The 27846-nt window shown below is 40.7% G+C and overlaps 2 protein-coding genes across 2 annotated transcripts in view; both read right to left on the bottom strand.

The window, feature by feature from the left end:
* Positions 1–13562: 13562 nt before the first annotated feature.
* MB21D2 (Mab-21 domain containing 2) overlaps positions 13563–27846 on the bottom strand; it is a 119220-nt gene continuing 104936 nt past the window's right edge. Inside the window, exon 2 of the mRNA XM_070466232.1 lies at positions 13563–16608. Coding sequence (XP_070322333.1) covers positions 15344–16608 — 1265 coding nt within the window. The 3' untranslated portion in view covers positions 13563–15343. The remainder of the gene's footprint in view (positions 16609–27846) is intronic.
* LOC110145503 (translation machinery-associated protein 16) lies at positions 19210–20156 on the bottom strand. The gene is given in 3 exon segments (XM_070466231.1): positions 19210–19478; positions 19640–19935; positions 19938–20156. Coding segments are annotated over 3 exon segments (609 nt in total). The 5' UTR covers positions 20038–20156; the 3' UTR covers positions 19210–19265.

Raw genomic sequence — 27846 nt, 5'->3', positions numbered from 1 at the left:
ACTGAAAAGGCTGGGACAAATTTTGAAAAAAAAGGAAAAGAAACTTACTACTTCATAAAATAAAACATATATTCAAGATACAATAATTAAGACACTGTGGATCTGAAACAGAAACAGGATGACAGATGAGTGGAATAGAATAGTACATTGAGCTCCAGAAGTTCTACTTTAGAATTTAATACATTTTGTGACATAACAATGAGAAAAGGACAATATAAACAATGCTAGGAGGTAAACAGACTAACTTTTCATGAATATAGTAAATTAAACATTTAAGATAGCCATATACAAAAACTCCAGTAGAATTACAGAATTAAGTCTTTTAAAAATGTACAAAATAAAGCATAAAAAGAAAATATATGTGAGCATTCTTAAAATGCCTTTCTAAGAATAACTTTAAAATTAGTAATCATAAATGAAAAGATAAGTAGATTTCAGGTAAAGAAAAATTCAATACTTCTCTATATGAAAAAACAATAATAGCTAAAGAGCTGTAAAATGGTGAGGTAAAGATATTGTCGCAAACTTTTTAAAGCAAACAATTGAAAGCAACAAATGAAGTGAGAAAAAAAAGTCCTTTTTGAGACAAAACTAGGAAACATCGATGCCCCGAGTCACGTGTTTTTGAAGAAATCCTGTCAGGAATGGTAGAGACTGGACCGAGGAAGGGAGCATACTCACTACAGAGCTCAAGTGGGAGCAGCTGATTCTAAACTATGAGGGACATGAAAGGGGGCAAATCATGAGCTTGAGTTTGGAGATAAGGAAGCAGCATCTGAGAGCCTCATTAGGAAAGGGAAGATTATGAGTTCGGTCCTGTCCAACTCTTCGTAGCCCACCACACTCCTCTGCCCATGGAATTTTCCAGGCAAGAATACTAGATCGAACCCTGTCTCCTGCATTGGCAGGCAGGTTCTTTACCACTAGCACCACCTGGGTAGCCCTCAGGGCCTCACTGAATCTCATTTAATATCACAGAGAAGCAAAGGATAAGGACAAATGAGGAAAGAGATAGGGAAAAAAGGAGCTTCCAATAGGCAACACCTGCTACCACGTAAAGAGTTGGAAAGAATCTGTGATGAGGAAGAAGCTCGGCAGTTGCTAATCTTTCTCAGCCAAAACGAACAGGACTCAATCCCATACAACAACAAACCCTGTTTCATGCGGGCTTCATTCTGTGACCCAGAGAATTCCTGGGTTTTCCACACTCCCCTATTACAAACAACTTGCCCAAGAAGAATTTACCTCATTCAAAAACCAAGGCACTTGCCGTGGCTTGGGACCTCATGATGTAATTTTTAATTTTATCAAAACTTCCTGAAAACACACACACACACACACACACACACACACACACACACACACACCACTATAGGAGGGGAAAAGACATGGACAATATTTTCAGCAAGATCCCTCCAAAAGTATTTGTGGCCAAGCCATCAATAGCAGTAGGGCCTACATGAAGTAACTGCTGTGTGGTGGAAGTCAACTACTGTACCCTAAAAGATATCAAAACTAAAAGATTACCAACAAGTGCTCATTCATAAGAAGAGAAATACCACTCTGATGAAAAATTAGTATGGACTGTTCTGAGAAATAGCAACAAGGATAGACTTTCACAAGGTCAAAGTCCTGGTAACCACAACATCAACTGCAAGAGTCATATGGATGAAAAAGTGCTAAGACTGTCTGGGCCCTTGAGAATTTCATCAGAAATAACAACCAAGAATTGTTGTCCAGAAGGATAAAGCCCTATCTTGAGAGAAAAATATTATAAACATACCAAATGGAGCAGAGCAAGGACAATGAAAATTAAATGAGCAAAGCCTCTAAGGAAGCAGATCCCAGAAAGCAGTGGGGCAGCAAAACACAGTCTAAAGTTTGACTTTGGAAATACACTGTTACTACAAATTTGGTAATGTTTCTTAATGAATTCAGCCAAAAATAACAGGGCAAAACAGCACTAATACATGAAACTTATTCAATACTAAAGTCATTTCAGTGACAACTAATGTTTGAGTCTCACGTACCTTCAAACTGCTTTATTCACTTCCCATGTTGGCCAAAGATAAAACATAAAATGGTATTCTATTTCTACACAAATCTGCAGCAGATATATTCCCCAAGTTCAAACTACAGTTCCAGAAGCATTTTCCAGACTTGTGGCAAAGAAGAAAAGGAAAGGTATACCCATTTGAGTGCAGAGTTCCAAAGAATAACAAGGAGAGAAAACAAAGCCTTCCTCAGCAATCAATGCAAAGGAATAGAGGAAAACAATAGAATGGGAAAGACTAGAGATCTCTTCAAGAAAATTAGAGATACCAAGGGAACATTTCATGCAAAGATGGGCACAATAAAGGACAGAAATGGTATGCACCTAACAGAAGCAGGTGATATTAAGAAGAGGTGGCAAGAATACACAGAACTATACAAAAAAGATCTTCACAACCCAGATAATCACGATGGTGTAATTACCCACCTAGAGCCAGATGTCCTGGAATGCGAAGTCAAGTGGGCCTTAGGAAGCATCACTACAAACAAAGCTAGTGGAGGTGACGGAATTCCAGTCGAGCTATTTCAAATCCTAAAAGATGATGCTGTGAAAGTGCTACACTCAATATGCCAGCAAATTTGGAAAACTCAGCAGTGGCCACAGGACTGGAAAATTTCGGTTTTCATTCCAATCCCAAATAAAGGCAATGCTCAAACTACTGCACAATTGCCCTCATCTCACATGCTAGCAAAGTAATGCTCAAAATTCTCCAAGTCAGGCTTCAACAGTATGTGAATCGTGAACTTCCAGACGTTCAAGCTGGATTTAGAAAATGCAGAGGAACCAGAGATCAAATTGCCAACATCTGCTGGATGATCGAAAAAGCAAGAGAGTTCCAGAAAAACATCTATTTCTGCTTTATTGACTACACCAAAGCCTTTGACCGTGTGGATCACAACAAAGTGTGGAAAATTCTTGAAGAGATGGGAATACCAGGCTACTTTACCTGCCTCCTGAGAAATCTGTATGCAGGTCAAGAAGCAACAGTTAGAACTGGACATGTAACAACAGACTGGTTCCAAATCAGGAAAGGAGTATGTCAAGGCTGCATATTGTCACCCTGCTTATTTAACTTATATGCAGAGTACATCATGCAAAATGCTGGACTGGATGAAGCACAACTTGGAATCAAGATTGCTGGGAGAAATATCTATAACCTCAGATATGCAGATTTCACCCCCCCTATGGCAGAAAGTGAAGAACTAAAGAGCCTCTTGATGAAAGTGAAAGAGGAGTGTGAAAAAGTTGGCTTAAAGCTCAACATTCAGGAGACTAAAATCATGGCATCTGGTCCCATCACTTCATGGCGAATAGATGGGGAAACAGTGAGAGACTTTATTTTGGGGGGCTCCAAAATCACTGCAGATGGTGACTGCAGCCACGAAATTAAAAGATGCTTACTCCTTGGAAGAAAAGCTATGATCAACCTAGACAGCATATTAAAAAGCAGACATTACTTTGCCAATAAAGGTCCGTCTAGTCAAAGCTATGGTTTTTCCAGTGGTCATATATGGATGTGAGAGTTGGATTATAAAGAAAGCTGAGCACCAAAGAATTGATGGTTTTGAACTGTGGTGTTAGAGAAGACTCTTGAGAGTCCCTTGGACTGCAAGGAGATCCAACCTGTCCATCCTAAAGGAAATCAGTCCTGAATATTCATTGGAAGGACTGATGCTGAAGCTGAAACTTCAATACTTTGGCCACCTCATGTGAAGAACTGACTCACTAGAAAAGATGCTGGGAAAGATTGAAGACAGGAGGAGAAGGGGATGACAGAGGATGAGATGGTTGGCTGCTATCACTGACTCAATGGACATGAGTTTGAGTGAACTCCAGGAGTTGGTGATGGACAGGGAGGCCTGGCATGCCGCAGTCCATGGGGTCACAGAGTCAGACACAACAGAACAACTGAACTGAACTGTGTGTGAAAGACTGGAACTATGTTTATCTTCTATTTCCATATGTGGCCCCTCCATAACTCCCTCTTAAGGTTCTCCCTCATTCTACAACACTTTCCCAACCATCCTCATAATGTTATAAATCTTCTTAATCTTCAAGCTAAGCCAAGGCACTTCAGTCATGTTCAACTCTATGTGACCCCACAGACGGCAGCCCACCAGACTCCCCTGTCCCTGGGATCCTCCAGGCAAGAACACCAGAGTGGGTTGCCATTTCCTTCTCCAATGCATGAAAGGAAAAGTGAAAGTGAAGTCGCTCAGTCGTGTCCGACTCTTAGCGACCCCATGGACTGCAGCCTACCAGGCTCCTCTGTCCATGGGATTTTCCGGAAAGAGTACTGGAGTGGGGTGCCATTGCCTTCTCCTTTAATTTTCAAAGCCTTCCCTAAACATTTCAGCTGAAGATTTCTCCCTAAACTCAACTCATATGATAACTATTGTCTGGTCTTTTATTTGACCCTTTCTGAATACATCTTTTCCTGCTTATTCTATTTCCTCTAACACAACCAATTTCTCCCTGTATATGACATAAACTTCTTGAGGGAGAAAGTTACATCTTAGAGTGCAATCTGCAGCCACTGTTGGCAATACTTGAAACTTTGGAAAATGTTAGCTGATAAACTACTTGAGTAGGTATTTTTTGTTACAAACATAAAAATCATAAATGAAGGACTATAGAAAGACTCATCCACACTCTGCTCTTACAAATTTAATTCAACCAACATTTCCTAGGTATTTCCTTACTTTTGGCTAGTCATAGAGATAAAGCTGAAATTTCCTCTATTCCCAGAAAATAAAATGTAAGGTAGGATTATTTCCCACAATGGTTTTCAACAAGAGGCAGTTTTGCCCCCCAGGGATGTCAGTACTATCTGAAGTGTTTGTTTCTGAGAACCAGAAGGATCAGGATGCTACTGACATATAGTGAACAGGGTAAAAGGGGGCTCTAACAGCCCTCCAATGCACCCTCCAATGCATAGGGCAGCTGTCCAGAACAAAGGATTATCTGACTCAAAATGTCAATAGTACCATGGCTGAAAAACTGTAATTTACTGTTCCAATGTTGGGCTGAGATATGTGAAAAGTATTTTCAATATTTTTCATCTTCTAAATTACTAAGTTTTCACCTGATTAATATTTTATTTTCAAATGTAAGGTTGATGCTCTCCCCTTCCATTCACTCCCATTTCACTAAACAAAAAAGTTCATGAAGCTAAAAACTGGTTCTCCTCTTTCTTTGAGGTGCTCAATAATTGTTTTTTTTTTTTTTTACAATGTATAGCACATGCATTATTTTATTAAAGCCTCATCACCTTGATGTTACATTGAAAAGAAAAGCCTTGGTAACTTTAGTTATATGTTGATTATTTAGATATAAGGGCATCCTCAATTCAAAACAGAAAGAACAGATGCTCTCAGAAAGATTAAGCAACTAGCCCCATGTTACTAAGTGGCACTTCATTTCCCTAAATTCTTAATATTGCAGAACTCTGTTGAGATAATTTTCAGTCAACAACAAGTTCACTGGGGATCTCATCCAATTTCAACTGCACAGTGATGACTCTAAAGGTTTACCTCTAGCACAGATCTCTCTATCATAACTTAGGTAATGACATTTAATGTAGGGATTCAGTTTCAGTTCAGTTGCTCAGTCGTGTCTGACTCTTTGCAGCCCCATGGACTGCAGCACACCAGGCTTCCCTGTCCATCACCAACTCTTGGAGTTTACTGAAACTCATGTCTATTGAGTCAGTGATACCATCCAACCATCTCATCCTCTGTCATCCCCTTCTCCTCCCACCTTCAATCTTTCCCAGCATCAGGGACTTTTCCAAGGAGTCAGTTCTTCCAATCAGGTGGCCAAAGTATTGGAACTTCAGCTTTAGCATTAGTCCTTTCAATGTATATTCAGGACTGACTAATTGTTTGTTGAATGGAGAATTAAGTACTGAAATATTATCCATTCTTCCTGCACTCCCCCAACACTAGAGGTTTAACACTTGCTTTCTATAACAACTGACCTTTCAATAATCTCAATGAACCTTTAGAGACAGTCACATCACATGCTTCTTAATATTCAAGACAGTGGCAACTTTCCTTCAAGTACTTTCTATAGGAACTTCTAATATGTAAGGCAAATAAAAATAAAAGAGATGCTTCATTGAGTTGATGCAAGGGATCCAGAGGTTGACTGCCAGTCCAGCCCTAAGGTGAACATTGAAAAAAACAATTCACTCAAATTACACTCAAGTAACAAAAAAGAAAACTGAAGCAGAAAGAGAAAGTAACTAAAGTCGGAAGGCTAGATAGTGGCAGATTACTAAATGAAGCTGCATTCATTAAGCACCCTAAAAGACAGAGGCTTCCCTGGTGGCTCAGTGGTAAAGAATCTGCCTGCCAATGCAGGAGACGCAGGCTTGATCCCTGGGTCAGGAAGATCCCCTGGGGAAAGAAATGGCAACCCACTCCAGTATTCTTGCCTGAGAAATCCCACAGAAAGAGGAGCTTGGTGGGCTACAGTCCATGGGGTTGCAGGAGTCGGACAAGACTTAGTGACTAAACAGCTACTTAATATTTTTCTATGCTAATATATATTTGTATGTTTTTATATATGAGCATCTAGGGCTGGCTGATGCCCCCCCACCCCCACCACCTTCATCACCTAAAAACCATGAGATCCCTCTTTACATGGGAATTCAAAACCTGGACAAAATCTGTGGATTAATTAGCCATAGAGACATTTCTTTACGACTCCTTCTTTCCAGTGAGACAGACACTCCTGTGAGATCAATTTAGACAGGCAAAAAATTTTTAGGGCTTCCTTGGTGGCCCAGTGGGAAAGAATTTGTCTGCCAATGTAGGAGACATGGGTCCAACCCCTGATTGGTGCAGATCCCACATGGTGCAGAGCAACTGAACCTGAGTGCCCGAACTGTGGAGCCCGTGTGTTGCAACTTCTGAAGCTCGGGTACCCTAGAGACCACGATCCACAAGAGAAGCCTGATCACACGACTCTGTGTATGTGAATTGTCCAGTTGTTTCCTCTGGACATCATTTTATGATGATAAAACTGTTCTAAAATTATTTGTAGAGATGACTGTGAGAGTCAGTAAATAGACTAAAAGCCACCGAATTTTACACTTTAAATGAGTAAATTGTACAGTATGTTAATTATAACTCAATAAAACTGTTATTTAAAAGAGAGAGAGAGAAGCCTGTGAACCACGAGGAAGAGCAGCCCCTGCTCTCCACACCTATAGAGAGGCCTGCACAAAAATGAAGACTCAGCACAGCCAAAAATGAATAAATGAAATTAACAATTTTGTTAACTCCTTCACTTGCACTTCTGTGTAAATAAATAATTATTAATGGGGAGAATGTTGCTGCATAATGGTATTCTGAAATTAGGACAATGTGTAGCCTGAAAAAGCATAGCCTGTAAATTTATTTTTAACCCTCCTAATACCTATCATTTTCATAATACATAGCTCAGAAAGCTTGTCAAAATATTTTTGGTTAGCTGGTGAGAATACTTAGAAGTTAGTGATTCTCTAACAAATAATAGGAAAGTAGAAAAGGGATGTCTAAGAGAATCTCACAAGGAGAGGCTGAAGCTTGAAGTTTTGTGTTTATTAGAAGATTGCAGGATACGTAAAAGAGAGAGGTAGAACACAGGCAATTTCATGTAATGACAGGGGACCATTCAGCATTCTATGTAGCTGGTGTTAAAAACAATCTAAAAGACTTCTCTGGTGGTCCAGTGGTAAAAAAGCTGCCGGCCAGTGCAGGGGACATGCTTTGATCCCTGCTCCAGGAAGATCCTACATGCCCTAGGGCAGCAAAATCTGTGTGCCAAAACTAAAGGCCAAGCACTCCAGAGCCCATGATCCACAACAAGAGAACCTGGGGCACCGCAACTAGAGTAGCCCCCACTTGCTACACGTGGAGAAAGGCCACGCACAGCAACGAAGACCCAGCACAGCCAAAGGTAAACAAATGAATATTAATAAATAGAATTTTAAAATAAATAAAAAACAACCTAAAGAGAACTGAGTCTGGGCATAGAATATAGGGAAAATGAAGCAGTCAAGGTCAAAGGTCAGAGATGTAGGCCAGGACCTTTTCTGTGAGGCTAAGGAAACCATTCCTGGGCTCTCTGTCAGACTTTTATTGTAGTGGGAATTCCTAGCAACGTACTTTTACAGCCTTGAGAAATTTCATAGAAATAGCACCTGGAAAAATCAGCATATAATAAGAAATTATGTTAATGATTATCTTTCATGCTTTTTTTAAGAATAATCTCCTTGTTACAAAGCCCAAGGCCAGACCCAGAAGGGAGTATGACTGGGATCATAAAATAATGGAGTTGGAATGCCGGGTCAGCATCAGGCATGAATGCCTAGGCACTTGTTAATTGTTCCCGAGACTAGCCCCGAAGGGAACGGCCTGGGGTAAACACAAGGAGATCTGGATTATGTCAGTGTACTCCATAACATTTAGGGGGTATGTGATTAACACAGCTTGTGTCTTGAGAAAGATGAGATCTGACAAAGTCTTGTAGTCTGCAATTAGGAATAAAAGCTGCACTCAGAGTGGACTCTGCACCTCAGCCCAGTAGAGGCTACAGGCCCCCTGACCCCACTGCACCAGATTTCATGTTCTGTCTTCATTCTCGTTGCTCGCTCCCAGACCAGGGCCACATTTTATTATGGTTCTTTCCCACATCATCAGCCGAGAAAACCATGAAATGACTGGAAGTTCCGTGTGAGTCCGGAGCTACACTGTGATCGTGTTAGGATCACAGGATTGTAATGGAAGACACTGCTCCCGAAAGTTTCCACCACAAGGTGAACACATATACTCAAGAGATCAAATTTAAGTGGATTATATACCCAATCTACCTTCATGTCACACAAACCCCCACAAGGCTTTTTTCCCTTACAATTCTTATATAAAAAAGCTGAACAAAAGCAATGTGTGAGTTAGCCAAGGTCAATGCTATGTTTAGCAACTTGAGAGCAAAAAAGGTTTCAGTTTTCCAGTAAGATCCATCTGTAAGCAATAGCTTTACAAAATTCAGCAAACACAGCTGTGTGGATGGCACAGAGATTTGTGCCTTTGACCACAGGACTGGTCTTGGGGAACTTTCTGAACAATGTCATCATCCCTGGAGTGAAATTTTTAAAAGAGCAGGGAGAGGAAGACGAATATGAAATAAGTAAAAACAATGTTTTTGCATTAATCTAGCCTCTTGGAGCACTGCCCCAAATTTCCATCCACCTCAGTTCATCTGCAGCCTTTGCTGGGGTCTACAAATCACACTTACCAGTCTGAAATTGTCATCAATTAATCTTCCCTCCCATCTAGTTCCTATCTTTGTGTTTATTCTCCCTCTCCAACCAACAGCTCTTCATGGAGGGATCCTTGTCACAAATCTCCCTCCTCAATTTATAAGAGCAAGCAAGACCCAGAAAAGGGAAGAGGACAGTCACTTGGTGAATTTCAATGAGCATTATGGAAAGTACCTGCCAATCAGCATAGAAGATCTGATGTGTTTGTTGGAGGAAATTATCAACTTCTAGCTGACCCTAGAGCTGGACCCTGGCAGAGGCTCCTCATCCTTCCTCTTGTCCTTGAAATGGACAAGAGGTCCATTTCCACCATTCCCACACTAGGAGCCATTTCAAGGACACAGCCTTGAGAGTCTAATATTGCTGAGACCATCTGGACTCAATATTGACTAAACCCTGTGACAGCCTCTATGGAAACTGAGATTCTGTGGGGGCAGGTATGATATCTCCTCTTCCTGTAACCATCAAGAGAAATCTAGCCTCAGATACAAGTTCTCTTGCTTGTTAAACCTGCCACCTAGAAACCTGAGTTATCTGGCCCTTAAGTTGTTCATTTAGTTTCTGAATTCCCTATGAAGTCATAATGAAAATCTGAATAAATTCACTGTTGGTAGGAATATTTCACATGTGATACTGCTACTTCATATGTGGTCCATTTGCCACCTCAACCAGATTTTTTCCCACATGGTCATCTCTCTTCTCCCAGGATTTTGCAACAGAAACTAACTTTCTCTAAATGATGCATCTACTCTGCTGATGAAAAGCTTCAAAGAAGAGTTTGCCCAAGGTTTTAATATTTATGCTTACCTTTTATCCAAATTTAGGTCCTCTCTAAATGCACAGAATAGAATCTATTCTAAATAATAACAGATACTAATATTAGAGGCAGGGTGACACCATAATGACAAGCTCTTAATTTTGGAAACAGACAAACGGTTTCAGATGTTGGCTCTGCCCTACTACTACTTAAGTGTCTATGGAACTTTGAATGAGTTATCTAATTTCTGAATCTTGGTTTCCCTAAATGTTTAGAATTATTGTGAGATGAAAATTGGTCCATGAGTGAAAGCATCCAGTAAGAAGATCTGTACCAAGTATTCAATAAATGTTTGCTCTGCCCCATACATGCTGGTGCAATTAATAAGATCTTTTAAATGATTATTCTGTAGAAAAGACTACTCTATGTGTGTAAATAGGTGGATTTATAAATCTGAAACTCAGATTATTTTGGAAACAGGCAATCTTAGATTGTGAAAGCCAGAAAAGAAGGGAACAACCTCAATTCTGCATTTTATGGATAAGGATGTAAAATCAAAGAAACCAGTTTATGCTTCTACTCAGACTTAGCCACCTTAAGCTTCTGTGATAAACTGTTGGAACAAAAGATGACAGATGAAAAATGTATCAATGTGCCCACCTTTCTCAAGTCACATTACAAATCCATTCATCCTAAAAAAGAGAGGGAATGTGGTCTAAAATGCAAATATTTTCATCCCAGCTGCTATGCCAAATTAAGGCTCAATGTGTCTTTAAAGATCTTTGAACAATAATTGTTTAATATGGGAGACTAACATACTAACATTTGAATTTTCTGAAATTTCCTCATTATCCCAAACCACATAGACACAAAAAGGCATATAGTCTCTCTGGAGTTTGATGAATGTCAGGACCCAACTGTGGATTCAAAACTAGTGGCTCAGACGGTAAAGAATCTACCTGCAATGCAGGAGACCCGGGTTCGATCCCTGAGTCAGAAAGATCCTCTAGAGAATGAAATGGCAACCAACTCCAGCATTCTTGCCCAAAGAATTCTACGGCCAGAGGAGTCTGGTGGGCTACAGTCCATGGGATCACAGGGTCAGACACGACTGAGTGACTAACACTTTCATTTTCACTTTCAAACTTAGAAATGAGTTTCACTTTCCGGGTCTTCCCAGTGCACCAGGCCTGAGCACTTGTCTCATGCATCCTACCTGGGCTGGTCATCTGTTTCCCTATAGATAATATACATGTTTCGATGCTGTTCTTTCGAAACATCCCACCCTTGCCTTCTCCCACAGAGTCCAAAAGTCTGTTCTGTACATCTGTGTCTCTTTTTGTTTTGCATATAGGGTTGGTGCACTGGGAAGACCCCGAGCAATCGGGTGGAGAGGGAGGTAGGAGGGGGGATCGGGATGGGGAATACATGTAACTCCATGGCTGATTCATGTCAAAGTATGACAAAACCCACTGCAATGTTGTGAAGTAATTAGCCTCCAACTAATAAAAATAATTGGAAAAAAAAAAAACCTTTCACTTTCACTTTAGAAAGCAAGGGTCATATGACATTAGTATAAAAATTAAGTGCCATATGGCAAAGTTGCAGTTTATTAAACATGCTACTTTTGAACTAATAGGATATCATTATAAAATGGGCATACAGAAAGAAACAAAATTAGTTAAATTTTTACAGCTTGATTTCTACTGTGTATAATGTATGTTTTCTTTAAAAAGTGAAAAAAAAAAATTTTGCAATTAATTAACAGAAGGTAGAACTTAGGACATGTTGCAAATAGTTCTCCATTGGGGAATATTATTCTAAACAACACTTTTTACCTATTGAGGAAATTTTTTAACTATTGAGGAAACTACAGCCTAAGAGGTACATTTTCTAAACTGGCTATTTTTCTCAGAGAGGACCATTAACTAACTGGATTGAATCAGTTTAAAACTATTAATACATACATATTTATATATTAATAACATAACAGGAAGAGGAAATGATGTCCATCCCCTTCCTTCAGTCCAAGTGGTAGTCAGAGCTCCATTTAATGGTAGAAAGGTTTACCTGCAGATTAGAACATGGGGAGTCTTTCCTCAACCCCAGATGATGACCAAATGGGAAGGAGAATAGCCACACAAGTAGTCCCTTGGGTGACTCAAAGGAAGAGGTTCTGGAGATTAAGTTTATCAGGATGGAGTTCAGTGCCTTCCCTGAAGACAACTGCCAACTGGAGCAGCAGCCCTGAAGCCCGCTGACCCAGCAGCTGCCGCTAAGCACAGCTTCCCTTCCCCGGCCGGGCCATCCTGTCCAAGGCTGAACTCCAAGTCAGGAAATTCTTCTCAGCAAGGTAATGATCTGATACCAAATAGTCAATACTTACCTGTGCCTAGAGAGTGGGCTTAATCCTCCCTGTAAGAAACATCCAATTCCTTTTGTGCTATCCAGTGTGTGTGTGGTTTATAAGGCGTTGGTCAGTCAGTCACTAGGGGCTTTTCAACTAGCCCTAGAAGCCTCCTCCCTATTTCCTCACAACTGACCTGAAAGTAAAATTTGCCACATATACCTGCCTCTCATTTTCCCTGAAATAAGTCTGTACAGTAATTTCTGGGATGTTTTTATTTTTAAAATGACTGGTGCTGTTTGGCTCCATCCATTCTGAAACCAATCGTTACTTGCATCTTACTTCCACTTCAGCTAAGAAAGCCATAGAGTCCAGAATAACTTATTCTTCAAATACGTGAAACCAGGTCCCATCAGAGAATTGAAATCCTGTTGAGTTATAGCTCATAAATTCCCACAACCTAAAGAAGCAGATGTAAGTAATACTAAATTGATAACCCCTGCCTTAGGCATTTTATATTGTACTTGAAACAGAGATTATTTTAACCAATCTTCAGGGCTTCAGAAGGACAGAACTCAGTGATTTGCTTATGTTTCAGACAAGAAAATGTACCAGACTACATCTCATTTCTACTCACCTTTAAGAATGTCTGACCAAAGAGGCCTAGGTTCATGGCACTGATAGCAAAGCCAAGTGCTTCCTCTTCCACATCCAGGGTGCATGCTGCTGCCCCAGTATCCAAAGCTGAATCGCAAGCATGTCCCTGAATGGAACAGATGGAATTATATGCCCAATCCCTAACTAATGACTGTGGTCAGGGAAATGGCTATCTTGATTGGCCTACACCAATCAGGGTGCATGTCCAGAGCTGGGGGTGAAGCTATTTCCCAAGAAGGACATAGATTACATGGAGGATAGGTAGATACCAGCAGGAACATTGGAGATAGGGAAGACTGGATATTGGATTTTCACTACATAGAGACATGTGGCCTGAAAGAGAACAGCAAGCCCAGGGCTAGATCTACTGAAAATTACTGCTGGTATTACTAATAAGAAAACAGTTTCCAGATTACAAACTAACAAATAACAACGAAACTCCAAGGCCAGTATGTTTCTTTTATTACTTTTGTTTGATTTAAGATGGTTGAATGATTTCATTTTCATTCATAAGCATTACAATAATTCCCATGCAAAAACCAAGACTGCATATGCCTGATTTCAATTGGCCAAAATCCACCCCGTGAGACTGGACATTCAAGGTCAAAGTGGTGCTTGACCTTTCCAACAGTAGACAGCACAGTACTCCTTTGAGAGATCGGCAGGCCCCTGGCCCCCAAACACTATAGCTTGAAATGAGTCCATACCAAAACAGGGAGCCGATGCCTTGCAGCACCTAAACCTGGCAAGTAATTTCATTCTTGAAGACAGGACACCTCTACACCAAGGCTTCCACCCAGTTATTTCCTGGTTCCTGCTCTATGGCAAAACCTGCTTTTGAACTGGCCTGGTATCTTCTATTTGGGGATTAATGTCATTTTTCCTTCTAGTTTTTCTCAAAACTCTCAGAAGATCCAGAGAGACTCTGCAAAAAAGCTTAACTCTATAATGTCAAAAGAAATATGGTTGACCCTTGAATAATGTGGGGGTTAGGAACACTGACCTTATGAGGTTGAATATCCATATATAACTTTATAGTGGACCTTCTATTCAAGGTTCCAAACCCACACATTCAACTAACACATTTAGTGGAAAAAAACTGCATATAAGTGAATCCACACAGTTTAAACCTGTGTTGTTCAAGGATCAACTATACATACAAAGACAACTACTTGATCAATCATACATTTTCCCCAGCTTCAGATAAAGTTACTCAGCAGGTATGAAGCTTGAATCCTTGTCTCAGTAAGACAGGAACCAGGAAATTCAAAGAGGACAAAACAGGAACCCACATAAAGGAGAACTAAACGAACACAAAGAATCATTCTATTGATTAAGAGAAATGAGCTAGATGAAGAAATGATAGCGTTTCAACAGTAGATGTCAATTTATATTGAAACACACGCATTGGAACTCTGACAATGGCAAAGATTTCATTAGTGCAAATAACAATTATTATGGTATGTTCATTAATAGGATTTACATAAGGCTTCAAATAATTACACACACTAAAACTACCATTTGGAAACCTTAATTCTACTTGGAAAGTTGTCAAAGACACCCTTCCAAACCACCCAAAGTTCCGATTTGAGGACAATTACATTCAATGAAGTTGCTCCAAACATAATTTGTAGCATTATCACTTTCAAAGTCTACATTGTTTGGCAGAGAGGGAGAAATTACCCTGGCCACTGGTCGAAAAAAGTTATCGACAAATCCAGCTAACGTACCAGGTAGTTTCCAGATTCAGATGATTTTCAAATATCTGTAGTGATGAACACTCATTAAAAAAAAATAAAGACAAAGAAAAGCAACATAAAACATAGAATCCTGAAGTATCAGAAAGAGAGATTTCCCCACTCCCATTAATAATTTTGCACGAAGTATGAAACAGAAAGAAGGGAGATAATTCATGGGCATTTCATCTATGGCTCAAGTTGTCCTTAAAAAAAAAAAACCAAACAAACACCAAAACAAAATAACTACAAAAAGTAAACAGCAAAATCAGAGGCAGAATATGAAATAGTAATATACTGTTTCAAAGTCTGCACCATCCTGCAGAACCAGGAAACTTAAGATGTGTTCTTAACAGATCCAATCCAGGCTGGATATATTAAAAAAACAAAACAAAAACCCGAAAGACACAAACCACACTACATATTACGAGAGTTTCAGAACCAGAGCAAAAAAAAAAAAAAAAAAAAAGGCCCGCAAAAATGCTCAGAAAAATTTGTCGTCAATTCTGAAATGGGGCCGTGTGACATCATCAGGGTTAATGAAGACAGAGATGGACTTCCCCGGATTCTCAGTCACTAGCTGCTGCAGTTTTTTGGCGAGACGGTCATCGGGCTGGTTGGGATCCCCGCCATCGGACTGCGGGGAGGGGATGCTGGTGGTGCTCCCTCGCCTTTGGAGCTCCAGCGTCAGCCGGTTGGCTGCCTTGACATGCTCGATGGCGGTGCGCAAGTGCTCTGCTGGGTCTGAGCGGACGGAGGAGAGCTTCCGTGCATGGAGCATGACCGTCTCCTCAGACAGGTGCTCCAGCATGTTGCACTGAGGGATGAAGTAATTGGGACACATCTTGTTGACCAGACAGTGTTGCAGGTCATCAATGAGGCCCAGTAAAAAGTGGGCTGCATAGTCTTCTTGGGCCAAGTAGTTGGCGGGAAGTCTGTCGCAGGCCCAGAGCATCATGCTCCGCAGGTGGTAGGGGCTAATGGCCTTGGGCCGGGACAGGAGTTTAATGATGATGGCTTTGCAGGCCTGGTACGCCTGCATGAGGCTGCTGGAGATACACTTCTTCAACTGCACCTCACTCCTGGCAAAGGATAGCCGCCACTCATTATCCTTCTTTCCCTTGTAGGAGCAAGCTGGTACCAGGTAAAACCCACTGATGACTTCTTCCTCAGTGATCTTCCCATCCCAAAAGTGGTTCTCCATGAGCCAGCTCTGGGCCACTGCCGGCCAACCTTTGAAGGAGACCACCGGGACAATATCGTACAACATGCGACTGCTCCCCACACCCAGAATGATGGAGATGATGGTCCCATTCTTTTCCACTTTTTCCACCTTTGGCATTCCTCTCTGGGGTTTCTTCTGTATCTCTGAGAGGACAATGCTGATGGAGTCATAGAACCAGTCGGCCACTTTGGTTGGAGAGAAAAAGTAGTTGGTGGCACCATTGATGTGATCTACGATGGTGCAGCAGTCTTTCCATTTACTTATCGTCCCCTCGTCGAAGAGCCGAAGGCTCAGCCAAGAGTGACATAAGGCTGAGTGGCGCATATCCAGTGTCACAGGCTGATTACGGTCATGCAGCTTAAGGGCTGGCACCAGGAGAGTGAAGTCCATATCATAGTCAGTCCCTCGGGCATAGACATTAAGCTCATCTAAATCCAGGTCTACCACGCCTTCTCGGACTCCTCCAGAAAGCAGCAGGTACTCGTTGGCCACTGGCAGTTTTTGGTCCAGCTTTTGCACCATTCCTAGAAACAGAAAGAGAAAACATGGTTATAGGGAGCACAGACACAAGACTCTTATGCATCAATACAGGATATGCTGAGCTTCCAAGAGCCATTATTTGTTATCAATACAAAACCACATCTTAGGCTGCTACATGGGCCCAGCCAAGAGTACTTTGTTCATTTTTATTGGTGCTAGAACCCATTCTTTTCCAAAAGATGGTAGAATTATGCAGATTCTTCTCTCACAGTGAAAGCAGTATCATTTTCCATCATAAACTAGGGCTTCCTCTTCCCTAGTCATCACCTTGGTTACTGGCATTGCCATCCATTCAGTCACTCAGGCTAAAAACCTCAATAAATTTCAACTCTTACTTGCCTTTCTACTGCCAAATCTTATCTGTATAACCTCTGCATCATTTCTCATTCCCTCCCTGTCCTCCATCTCCGCTGTCATCACATAAAGCCTGGCTCTTTCATTTCTTGCCAAAGCAGTCACCCTTCCCCAGGCCTTCCTGCTGAAACATTCCTCTAAGCAAGAGGAGCTGTGGACACTGAAAGTGGGATACTTTCAGGGGGCAGTGAGGTCATGACTCTTCAAAATAATACTAGTACGTTATTGACATTTTTCACTGTGTTGACACTTGAGCTGATACTTGATGGTACAAAAGTAAAGGAGGGCAAAATTGCTGGTGCCTTAGCATTAGTCGAGACAGTGGCACCAACTGTATTGACAGTCATTGGATTCTTTATTGTTGGCATGCACTAGCATTAAAAAATTAATAATCCAGTTTCACTTAAAATCCTTAATAGAAAAGGAAATTGGATTCATTTTCTTCACTCCCAAGTTTCAAACCACCTTTCTGTATGATGAAATTGCAAACATTCCTGTCTCATACTAAATATCAATACAAAAGTGCTTCAAGAAAAGCCCTCATGTTTGAGTTGGAGGTTAAATTAGCTGCTTTATTCATGGACTGTCACTTTTAATTTAAAGAACTACAGAAAAACTATGGGTATTTAGACTTTAGTATATGATAGACATTTTCTCAAAAACTGAACAAATTGAGACTGTCTTCACAAAAACAACTGAAATATTTATTGCCAATGAAAACACTGGGGCTTTTAAGAAAAAAATTAACCTAAAAACTTAGCTCCTGCACCATGAACTTAATATCTTCCCAAATTGTATATTTTTCTAATAAGATTGGTAGTGAAACAACAAATGTGATTTTAGGGGATGATATTATGAGTTCTTTGAGAGTAAGAACCATGTCTCAAATATGTATTAAGCAGGAATAGAGGTCTGCACTCAGTGAGCACACAACTCAAGCTGTGACGGAATGACAAAGGAGAAAATTGAGGAAATTAGTAGGCTCAGATATGAAGTACTTGTCCAAAGGCAAGACAGAAATGACTGTTCCACAAATAACATATTAATAGAAATTTACTTGCCCTGACTCCTGTCTTTTTATTATGTATTTACCTGTGCTTCATTATCTGACAAACTATCAGCATCACGCCATGATGTATTTAATATCTTTTCCTGAAAGATCAAAAAGAATGACTTCCCACTATCATTCCATTAGTCATTGCAGTTACTTTTAATTGGCAGTTTTTTATTCATAAGGCAATCCCAATGCAAATAAACTATGTATATGTGTCTGTTATCACTGCATTTCAGAATTTGACATTCGTTGGTAAAAATGTGCTCTTTTCATCTTTAAAATCCTATTTTCCAAACAACAAATAGTAAAGGATCACTTTTTTTTTTTAAACTATAGAAATAAGTTTTATTTTTAATCTTCTGAAGTAAAAAAGCTGTTAACAAGACAGTTGATACCTGGTTACCTCATACAGAATTTTTTTTTTCCCTTGAAAATGCACTTTCACTGCACTCTTTAGGAAACAGGCCAGAAGAAACTTGCATTTAACAAGTTCTGTTAAGAACATTCTACCACATTCATGTTTTTCATGATGTTGGAAACACTGTTACATGTCAGTTTAACCTATCTCTCAGAAGAAGAATTAAGACAATTGAAATAACTAGTTCTCTAATCTTTAGTTCTGTTTCCACAAATAAAATCTAATACTTTTCACAATGAGAAAGTAAAAAATAATATAAAAACAAACCTAGCCAACCTGAAATCATTTATCCCCTTTATCCAGATAACAGGTTGATAACAGGAGATCCACAGAAGAATATGTTGGTGATTCTTCTTTAACCACTTACCTAACTCTGGGTCGAAGATAATAAATAACAGCAATGTACAATCCATAAGCGTATATAAATTCTGTATCACATTTTCCCTATTTTCTAAGGAAAGAAAACAGGTTTGATGTGTAAGAGGAAGAGCAGTGAAAAACACTGCTAAAAGGCAGTTTTGCTGTCATCACTGCTTACTCAAGAAGTACCCACATTAACCTTCTAGCAAAATAGCTACTGCCTATGACCCAAAATGTGATACGTGATTCTAAGGTGATTCTAAGTAAACATGCTTAATGTAAATGAAAAGCAACATTCCTTTTTAAGTAAAAATTGCCACACTGTTTTTGAAACTGAAAATATCAGAGTAAGGTAAAACAGCAAATTCGTGTGTTGAGACAATTATTTACCATAATCAATTCAAGTATAACCTGGAAGTTCTCAAATTATTTATTTTCCACTCAAGCAAAGACACTTAGGCCACCGCAGTCATTTCCTCGTCTGTGTCACTTGACTCATCTTTCAGTTCCAATTCCCCTAAGTCTCTGTCTACAGCTGTCACAGCTTTCTTCTTACACTTCTTGGGCACTGCATCGCTAGCACAGACTTTTCTCATTTTAATGTTTGGCAATTTCTTCAGATCAAAATCCCATTCCCTAAAAGTTTTCAGATTATCTGCATTTAAAATGTCTGGAATCATGGATTTACATGTATTCCCCATCCCGGTCCCCCCTCCCACATGTAAATCCATGGCTAATTCATTTTAATGTATGACAAAAACCACTGCAATGTTGTAAAGTAATTCGCCTCCAACTAATAAAAATAAATGGAAAAAAAAAATAAATAAATGTCTGGAATCTCGAGGCCATGGGCCTGGTACTGCCGCCGCTCCCGCTCCAGGGTCTGCCTGATGGCCGCCTCCCGAGAGCAGTGCCTCCGGCCCTGCCTGTCCTTGAAGCTGTTTCGCAACTCAATCTGCTCCAGCTCGCTGCTGAATCGATTCAAATACCTTTCAATTAATTCACAAGCATCTCTTTTTGAATATCCTACTTTTTTGGGATCAAGGTGATTTTGAAACCACTGCAGTTTTTCACCAATAAGGCTGAGACGCAACACCTTTTCATTCTTCAATTTTTCCTTTTTTCTTGTTTGTGGGCCTCTCTTGTAATCTGAGCTGCTTTTCTACTATATGGATGGATGACTTTTTTTTCTTGTCCTACACTTTTTCCCTTTGGTGCTTTAGGCATGGTGACATTCTCACGGCCCGGCCCTCCGGAACTTCGATTGCACACGCCAGCACCTGACTGCCTGCAGCAGTGGCCCGTCGCGAGGTGGGTCCCGCCAAACACACGAGGGGCGGAAGGGGATCACTTTCTTTGTAAAGCAGTCAATAAGTTATCCAACATTAAAGAGGCAACATTTCATCAGAGAGCCTTCAGTGTCCCTGACTTTTTTAGACTGTGCACACTCTCTGTGCTGTGATATGGCTGCCAGATCCCTCTTCAATAAAGGATTTCTCATTTCAGGTGCTGGGCCTGTCAGTGCAATTCCTTAAGTCCATGCAGTCTGACTGCAAAGAGCCACCTCAACCAAGATCACATCCTGAGGTTGGGGTTAGGGTGACAGGTACACATGCTGCAAGCAATCAGAATGGAAGTGCCCCAGTACAGGATACTCTAACAAGTCACTGGAATCCAGAGTCCCCAGTGGGATCAATTGAGGCTGTCACTGTACCTGCAAGGACACCTGACTTCACCCTCCACCTGATCCTGCTTCTTCGCCCTCCCTTCCACAGGTGCAGGTCCCCAGGGTGCTTCTTTATAAATATTCTAACTCCATCTAAGGGGCTACTTCATGAAGAACCCAATCTAAAACACTACATACTAACTCAAGTAGCCTTCACTACAAATCAGCACTGAACAATTTATTTTCCTTTTAAGAGTGGTTTTTAAAAGTCAGACAGCTACCAGAGTTGAAAGTTATCATAAACACCAAGACAAAGATGCTTATCTCACTTATCATATTTCAGTATTAATCTCACCTTGACCAAGTAATAACTACTACCACCCCAAGTTTTAGCAGTAGCTCAAAAAAGATAGGATTGAACTTTCAGAATCCCAGGTAGGTGCTGAAAATCATTTTTATTATTTTACAGACTCACATGGAGGTACAGATACTTTCAAAAGGAAACATTTCAACACTGTAAAGCAATTATCCTCCAGTTTTAAAAAAATTAAAAAGAAACATTTGATATTGAAATAATTTACTCATTATTTCATATATTGTTTCACTCTAGCATTTGGAGTGCCACAAATATATAAGGGGAAAACCATGACATGCTGGGTTGTAATGTTACTGCAAGTTCATGTGCCTGAAGCACAATGAAGCCAAAGAAAATGAAATGTCGGAGTCTGGAGGAGAGAAAGGTTTAGTGCAGGGCCCTGCCTAGAGACAAGGTGGCTTATGCCATAAAAAGCCAGAAGCTCCCCGAAAGTTTTCAGCAAAGCATGTTTATAAGCCAGGTGAAGGACAGGGGTTGGGAGGTTGGAGGGTGGTGTCACAGGATATGTGGTCAGCTTGTGCACAATTCTCTGACTGGCTGATGATGAGGGGTTGACTTTATCAGTCCTTCGGTTCCAGAAGGCCTGGGGTTATGTGTGTTCCTGGTGATTAAGTGGTTAACACTTTCCATTTGTTGGAGGGGGAGAGGTTTTATACATTTGCAAATGTGCATCAAGTACTATTATCTAGGTACTTCAGAGGAGATAAAGGTAAGGATATGGGGGAAGGCCCCATGGGGTCCTGACTTGGTTACAGCAATTAGTAAGAAGATCTGAATTGATTAGTAGCATTGTTATATGGATACTGCACAAAATTCCATACATCCTTTTGTCCTAGGCAGGAGCCAGCTGGCTCGAGTGCACTGGCCAGGATCTGTATACACAACCAGAATAACATGTGCAGTAATGGGCGGGGGATAATTTGTTTACAAACCTGTCACTGAACTTTACTTGGACTGCCACAATTTTGTTCCAATAGCTACAGGCGAGGCAAACAAGCTAAAATTCCCTTCTGCCCTCCTCCGGATCAAAGAAGTTTTAACACATTTTCACGTAGTGGTGGTGGTGTTCTGTCACTCAGTCATCTCCAACTCTTGGCGACCCCATGGACTGCAGCATGCCAGGCTTCCCTGCCCTTCACCATCTCCTGGAGTTTGCTAAAACTCACGTCCATTGAGTTTATGATGCCATCCAATCCTCTCATCCACTATCATCTGCCTTCAATATTTCCCAGCATCAGGGTCTTTTCCAATGAGTTGGCTCTTCACATCAGGTGGCCAAAGTATTGGAGCTTCAACTTCAGCACCAGACCTTCCAATGAATATTCACGGTTGATTTCCTTTAGGATTGACTGGTTTGATCTCCTTGCTGTCCAAGGGACTCTCAAGAGTCTTCTCCAGCACCACAGTTCAAAAGCATCAATTTTTCGGTGCTCAGCCTTTTTTATTGTTCAGCCTTCACGCCCATATATGACTACCGGAGAAACCATAGCTTTGACAATACAGACCTTTGTAGGCAAAGTAATGTTTCTGCTTTTTAATATGCTGTCTAGGTTTGTCATTTCTGTTCTTCAAAGGAGCAAGCATCTTTTAATTTCATGGCTACAGTCACCATCCATCAAGTCACGAGAGATTCTGGAGCCCAGGACAATAAAGTCTGTCCCTGTTTCCACTGTTTCCCCATCTATTTGCCAAGAAGTGATGGGACCGGATGCCAAGATCTTCATTTTTTGAATGTTGAGTTTTAAGCCAGCTTGTAATGTGTACACTAGAATATTCCTTTTTCCTCCCAATTGTTGCTTATGTACCTAAAATGTTGACCCTTCTTTCAGAATAGCCATATAATGTATTTGCCTAAATTTGGATATTGAGGAGTTAGAATAATGTTGAACATTTCTTATTTCTTTAAAAAGGGAAGTGAGAACTTGAGCAGCAGCAAGAATACAGCTGAAGCTCATTTGCTAAGCTCTTAGGAGTCAGAAACAAAGTCCCAAAGGCCACCCTGTTCCGGAAGCTGATCCCCCGAGACCTCCACATTTACATTTAGCCTGCCTCAGCCCATTAGTCTGCAGTTGTACAAATTATTTGGTAGCACAAATTGGAGCCTTCCAGCACTATACAAACTCAAATGCCCTCCTTGAAAACTTTCCTGGGCTAAGTATAAGTGAAAATCAGCTGACATCAGCTATCATCCCAGATGGGTTGCCAGGCAACGAAAACACAGCCAGGGGCTGAGAGGGAAAAAAAAATTCTACTGTACACTTTGGCTGTAGGCATTAGTTTCAACAAATGCCATCTCTGAATTGATCCAAGGATTTTTGTATAATTACGGGATATTTTTGTGATATCAAGTGTCTCTGACTGTGTAGCTATTAGTAAATTATCCAAAACCGTGAGTGAGAACAAAAGACAGATTGAACACATATCACTGAGCTTGTTAGCAGCAGAGAAAAAGAGGGATGGAGAAATAGCTTATTCCCCTGGGTGGGTCTCTTCTTTTCAGGGAAGCACTGGCATATGTTTGCTCTTAAAAACAAAGTAAAACTGCCCCCCAGCCTCCCCTCCCGTAATTGATTTCAACTTATTTCATAGTTTCTACTTAAGAGGACCTTAATATTACCGTTTAGGTACTGGGTCCCAAAGTTTAACGACTGAGTTCCTGTCATCCTCTTAAGTTCTTTGCTTTATAACATCAAGTGAAAAATGGAACTCTATCTCAGACTCCCTTATATTCCAATGAATAAAACTTTATCTCATTCTGTTGAATTCAAATGATTAACTTCTATCACAAACGTATAATACTGGATGGCTGACACCAGAACAGAAGAACTAAGTATCATTTGTCTTCTTCCATCTTCACAGCTTCACTGGCGTACATATATGAGAACCCAACTAGTAAGCAGATGCGTGAAATTAGTACTTGTACGTGAAAGTGAAAGTGACATCATTCAGTCATGTCCGACTCTTTGTGACCCCATGGACTGTGGCCTACCAGGCTCCTCCAGCCATGAGATTTTCCAGGCAAGAGTATTTGAGTGGGCTGCCATTTCCTTCTCCAGGGGATCTTCCTGACCTAGGGATCGAACCCAGGTCTCCTGCATTGCAGACAGACGCTTTACCGTCTGAGCTACCAGGGGAGCCCAATACTTGTATAGATTCCTTAAAAAAAAAAAAAAAGAATTCCTAACTATGGTGAGGGGATAAAGATCTATCAAAGAGGTAAAACTTTTATGTCTTGCAATTAAAGCTACAGAATACCTTTTACCTCTCTCTGTATCTTTGATTATGTATATAAAAAAGATTTCTATGTAGATAAAAAGACCTGAATATCTCAATAATATTCACTGTTTCATAAAAAAATATTACCTTTTCACCTCAACTTATGTGAAATATCAATAACAGTGCCTTTATGGCACTGATCCTTAATAGTAGGAAGGGTACAGAATGGGATAAATTTGACAAAATCCTTTTATGACTCTGATACATTCTCTAGGGGAGCAGTCTCCTCAGCTATTAATAAACCATATAAAACCTTCTTGTAAGAATATAATAATTTATGCTTGAAATATTTTTGTCAAGCTTGATTGTCTGAGCTGCATTCTGAGAAGTGGGCATGGCCACCCTCTTAAAAAGTCACCAATCTTTGGGATTTTTAATGACTTCAATATGAGAAAAGTTTTTGCATTTTCTTTATTCACAGATAGAAATGATCTATATGATGTCCCTCGCTTTATATGTGAAACACGTAAGTTCAGAGAGGAGAAATAACTCATTCAAGGTCACAGAGCCCGAGGGACAGGATAACAGGACTGTCTTATTCCCACAGTGGTTGTGAAGGTCAGGGTGGTACACGCACACCATTCTCCCTATGACAATACCCGACTTGACATGAATGCAAAACGGCTGGGAAGGGAAGTAGCAGAGGTCTCAAGGCAAAATGTCAGCTTTGCACTTCTGTTAGTCAAAGCTTTAGTGTGACCTTGACAGGCAGCAGATCATGCCTGATCATCCACATTTATCAGAAAGAAGAATGCACCTGATCAGTCTTACAAGAAGCTACTCATTTTTCCCAAATAAATACACTATGAAACACAGGAAATACAGAAGTAAGACACCAATGGGGCTTCCCAGTTGTCAATAATCTGCTGAGTGATCACTAATATTAACAACTGTATGTTTTATTAATATAAGTCAGAAAGTCTGTTTTATTTAGCATAACTCTGAGACAACTGCATACAATTTTTCTTTTTATGTAATTTCAGCCATGTTGCGGGATGGCTAAAAATGTGGGATCTTGGTTCCCTGACCAGGAATCGAACTCACACCCCCTATTTTGAAAGTGCAGAGTCTTAACCACTGACTGCCAGCAAAGCCCCCAACTGCATGTGATTTTGTTTAAACCTTTTAGAGAACTGATTAAATCATGGATGGTAATAACCTATTGACTACATATAGCAATAGTTCTGATTTGAAAGATGCTTCCTCAAAGAAGCCTTCCTTGATCTTTTCCCATCTTAAGACTAATAATGTCTGCAAAAACATTGGAATTAGAGCAAGATAGGCTTGAGTTTGAATCCTGGGTTTGTCATTTACTACTTAAGTAAGGCTGACAAATTATTTAAATTCTCTGAGCTTCCAATTCCTCATCTATTCAAAATGAACAAAGAAAATTACACTTCTAGGGTGGATATGAAATATCTAAGCACATACTGGACTTCCCACGTGGCGCTAGTGGTAAAGAACCCACCTGTCAATGCGGGAGACATAAGAGACAGAGTTTTGATCCCGGGTCTGGAAGATCCCCTGGAGGTCATGGCAACCTATTCCATTATCCTTGCCTGGAGAATCCCATCGACAGAGGAGCCTGGTGGGCTACAGTCCATAGGGTCGTAAAGAGTCAGACATGACCAAAGCAACTTAGCACACATGCAAGCACATAGAATTTAGTTCATTCTCCCCATAAATTCTTCCCTTTCTCCACTACCTATAAAACAGGGTTAGCCAAACAACTCCTAGCCCACAGAGCTGATAATCTATCTCAAGGCTCTGAGCACGTGAAGGCCTACAAAGCACGTTAGATGAAGGGACGTGAGTGGGGCATCCTTTCCTCCCTGCACCCAGACTGAAGCTGGTCCAGGGATGCCTCCCCTGGTGGCTGCCACGGGACAGCACAGCGCATAGACTGGCATGTGAGGGTGAGCAGGATTCCAGCCCTTTCTGGTTTTGTCAGAACAAACGCCCTGTAAAATGAACAGTCTACACACCCTATAGGACCTTGATTTGAATTCTTACCTTAGCACTTTCTATACCTATAATCATAGTGGCTATATTCATGACTTACAGTCCCTCCTTAACAAGACAACAACATAATGCATTTGGCACAGTATTTGGCAAAGAGGGTCAGTAAATGAAAGATGCTCTCACCCTCACTCATCTATGAGCTCCTGCTGTCAAGGTTTTATTACTGCAGGGGCTAATACAGACTTTGGGATGGGTGGGCAACTCCATATTGGGTGTATTGTTTGGTGCAGTCAACTTGACTATTTCATCAACCACAACTTGAGAATCATGGTATTTGCCATATAATGTACTAGAAAATATTATCAGCACATGTCTATAAAATCAAAGATTAGGTTGGGGAAAAAAGTAAAAGCCTCTCTAATCTTTCTTAAAAATTAAAATTCAAGTTCTAAAAGTTGGTGAATTTTGGCAAAGTTTACTAAGCTATTCCGAATAGAATGAACATGGGTTAGACCTGGTTCAAGTACTACTCATCGAGGACCAACCTAATTAAACACTCTGGGCCTCAGTTCCCTTCTGTGAAATGGGAGAATAGCAACTAAAAGCTTGTTCGGTGGCCAGGAGGATAAAACAAGAAAATACACACCAAATTACTTAGTGTGTGGTCTGGTTCTTACATGGCAATCAATAAACAGAGGCTTCTGGAGATGTGCCCACATTATCAATATATTTTTCCCATCTAATAAGTCTTGCCCTTTTCCTCCTTTTAACTTCTTGGGATAGTTAAAATACCTCATAGTTTCTACCAAGCAAGACTTACTGGCAAGACTCAAAGGAGAGCGTCTCATTAGCGCCACCTAGCAGCCTCCCCCAGCTACAACAGGGCAGGAACGCTAGGTTTTAAGGAGGCTCATTCTTGAAAGGTAAAAACAGCAGCAAGTGAAAAGCAAGAGTGATGCCAATATGGTAGCAGAAAGCTACACAAGGATACAGAAATATATCAGCAATGACCATACTTCCTCTCTCCTGATCTTCAGAAGCAAGAAACTTCTAATGGAGATATTCAGCATTAAGTTAAATGTATCCTCCCTCGTAGATTGAAGGCAGGAAGAGAGGGTACAACAGAGATGGTTGGATGGCATCACCGACTCAATGGACATGAGAGATGGTGAAAGGCAGGGAAGTCTGGCACACTGCAGTCCACGGGGTCACAAAGGGTCGGACACAACTCAGTGACTGAGCAATGACACTGACAACAACAAAAATCCTCCTTGTCTCTGCCTGTGACAGCGGAGTCTGGCCTGCATTCCTTCCTCATTTGGGGATGTATATGCAAACTACTTTATGACTCTGAAACTGGAAAGCTGGGTTTGATAGGCAGGGGTGGAGTCTCTTATTTCAGAGGAGGAATAGTGAACAAAACCAAGTCCAGTAAATTTCAAGGATGGAAGGCGGATTCAAAACTCAGATTTGATTTATTCATGCATGTGACCCACAGGTATTGGTGCCTCCTCTGGGCTAGTACTCTGTCAGATACCGAAGACTCAAGAGAAACCCACAGTCTCCACTGCATGAGCCTTATCATGGAGTGAGAAAGCCAGATACAATTGCTTCGATCAGGAGAGACGAGATTATGATGAGCCGAAAACTCAGATGTCAAACCGCAGAGTCTTATTTTTCATTCATGCCATGTGACCAGCAAGGGTTGCTGGCTGGGGCTCTTCTTCCCTTTATTCAGGATCCAGACAGACAGAGT

This window comes from Odocoileus virginianus, chromosome 4 (genome assembly GCF_023699985.2).
Source record: "Odocoileus virginianus isolate 20LAN1187 ecotype Illinois chromosome 4, Ovbor_1.2, whole genome shotgun sequence".
Lineage (NCBI taxonomy): Eukaryota > Metazoa > Chordata > Mammalia > Artiodactyla > Cervidae > Odocoileus > Odocoileus virginianus.
The sequence above is the reverse complement of the archived record's forward strand: the minus strand, read 5'-3'. Positions and strand labels throughout refer to the sequence as shown.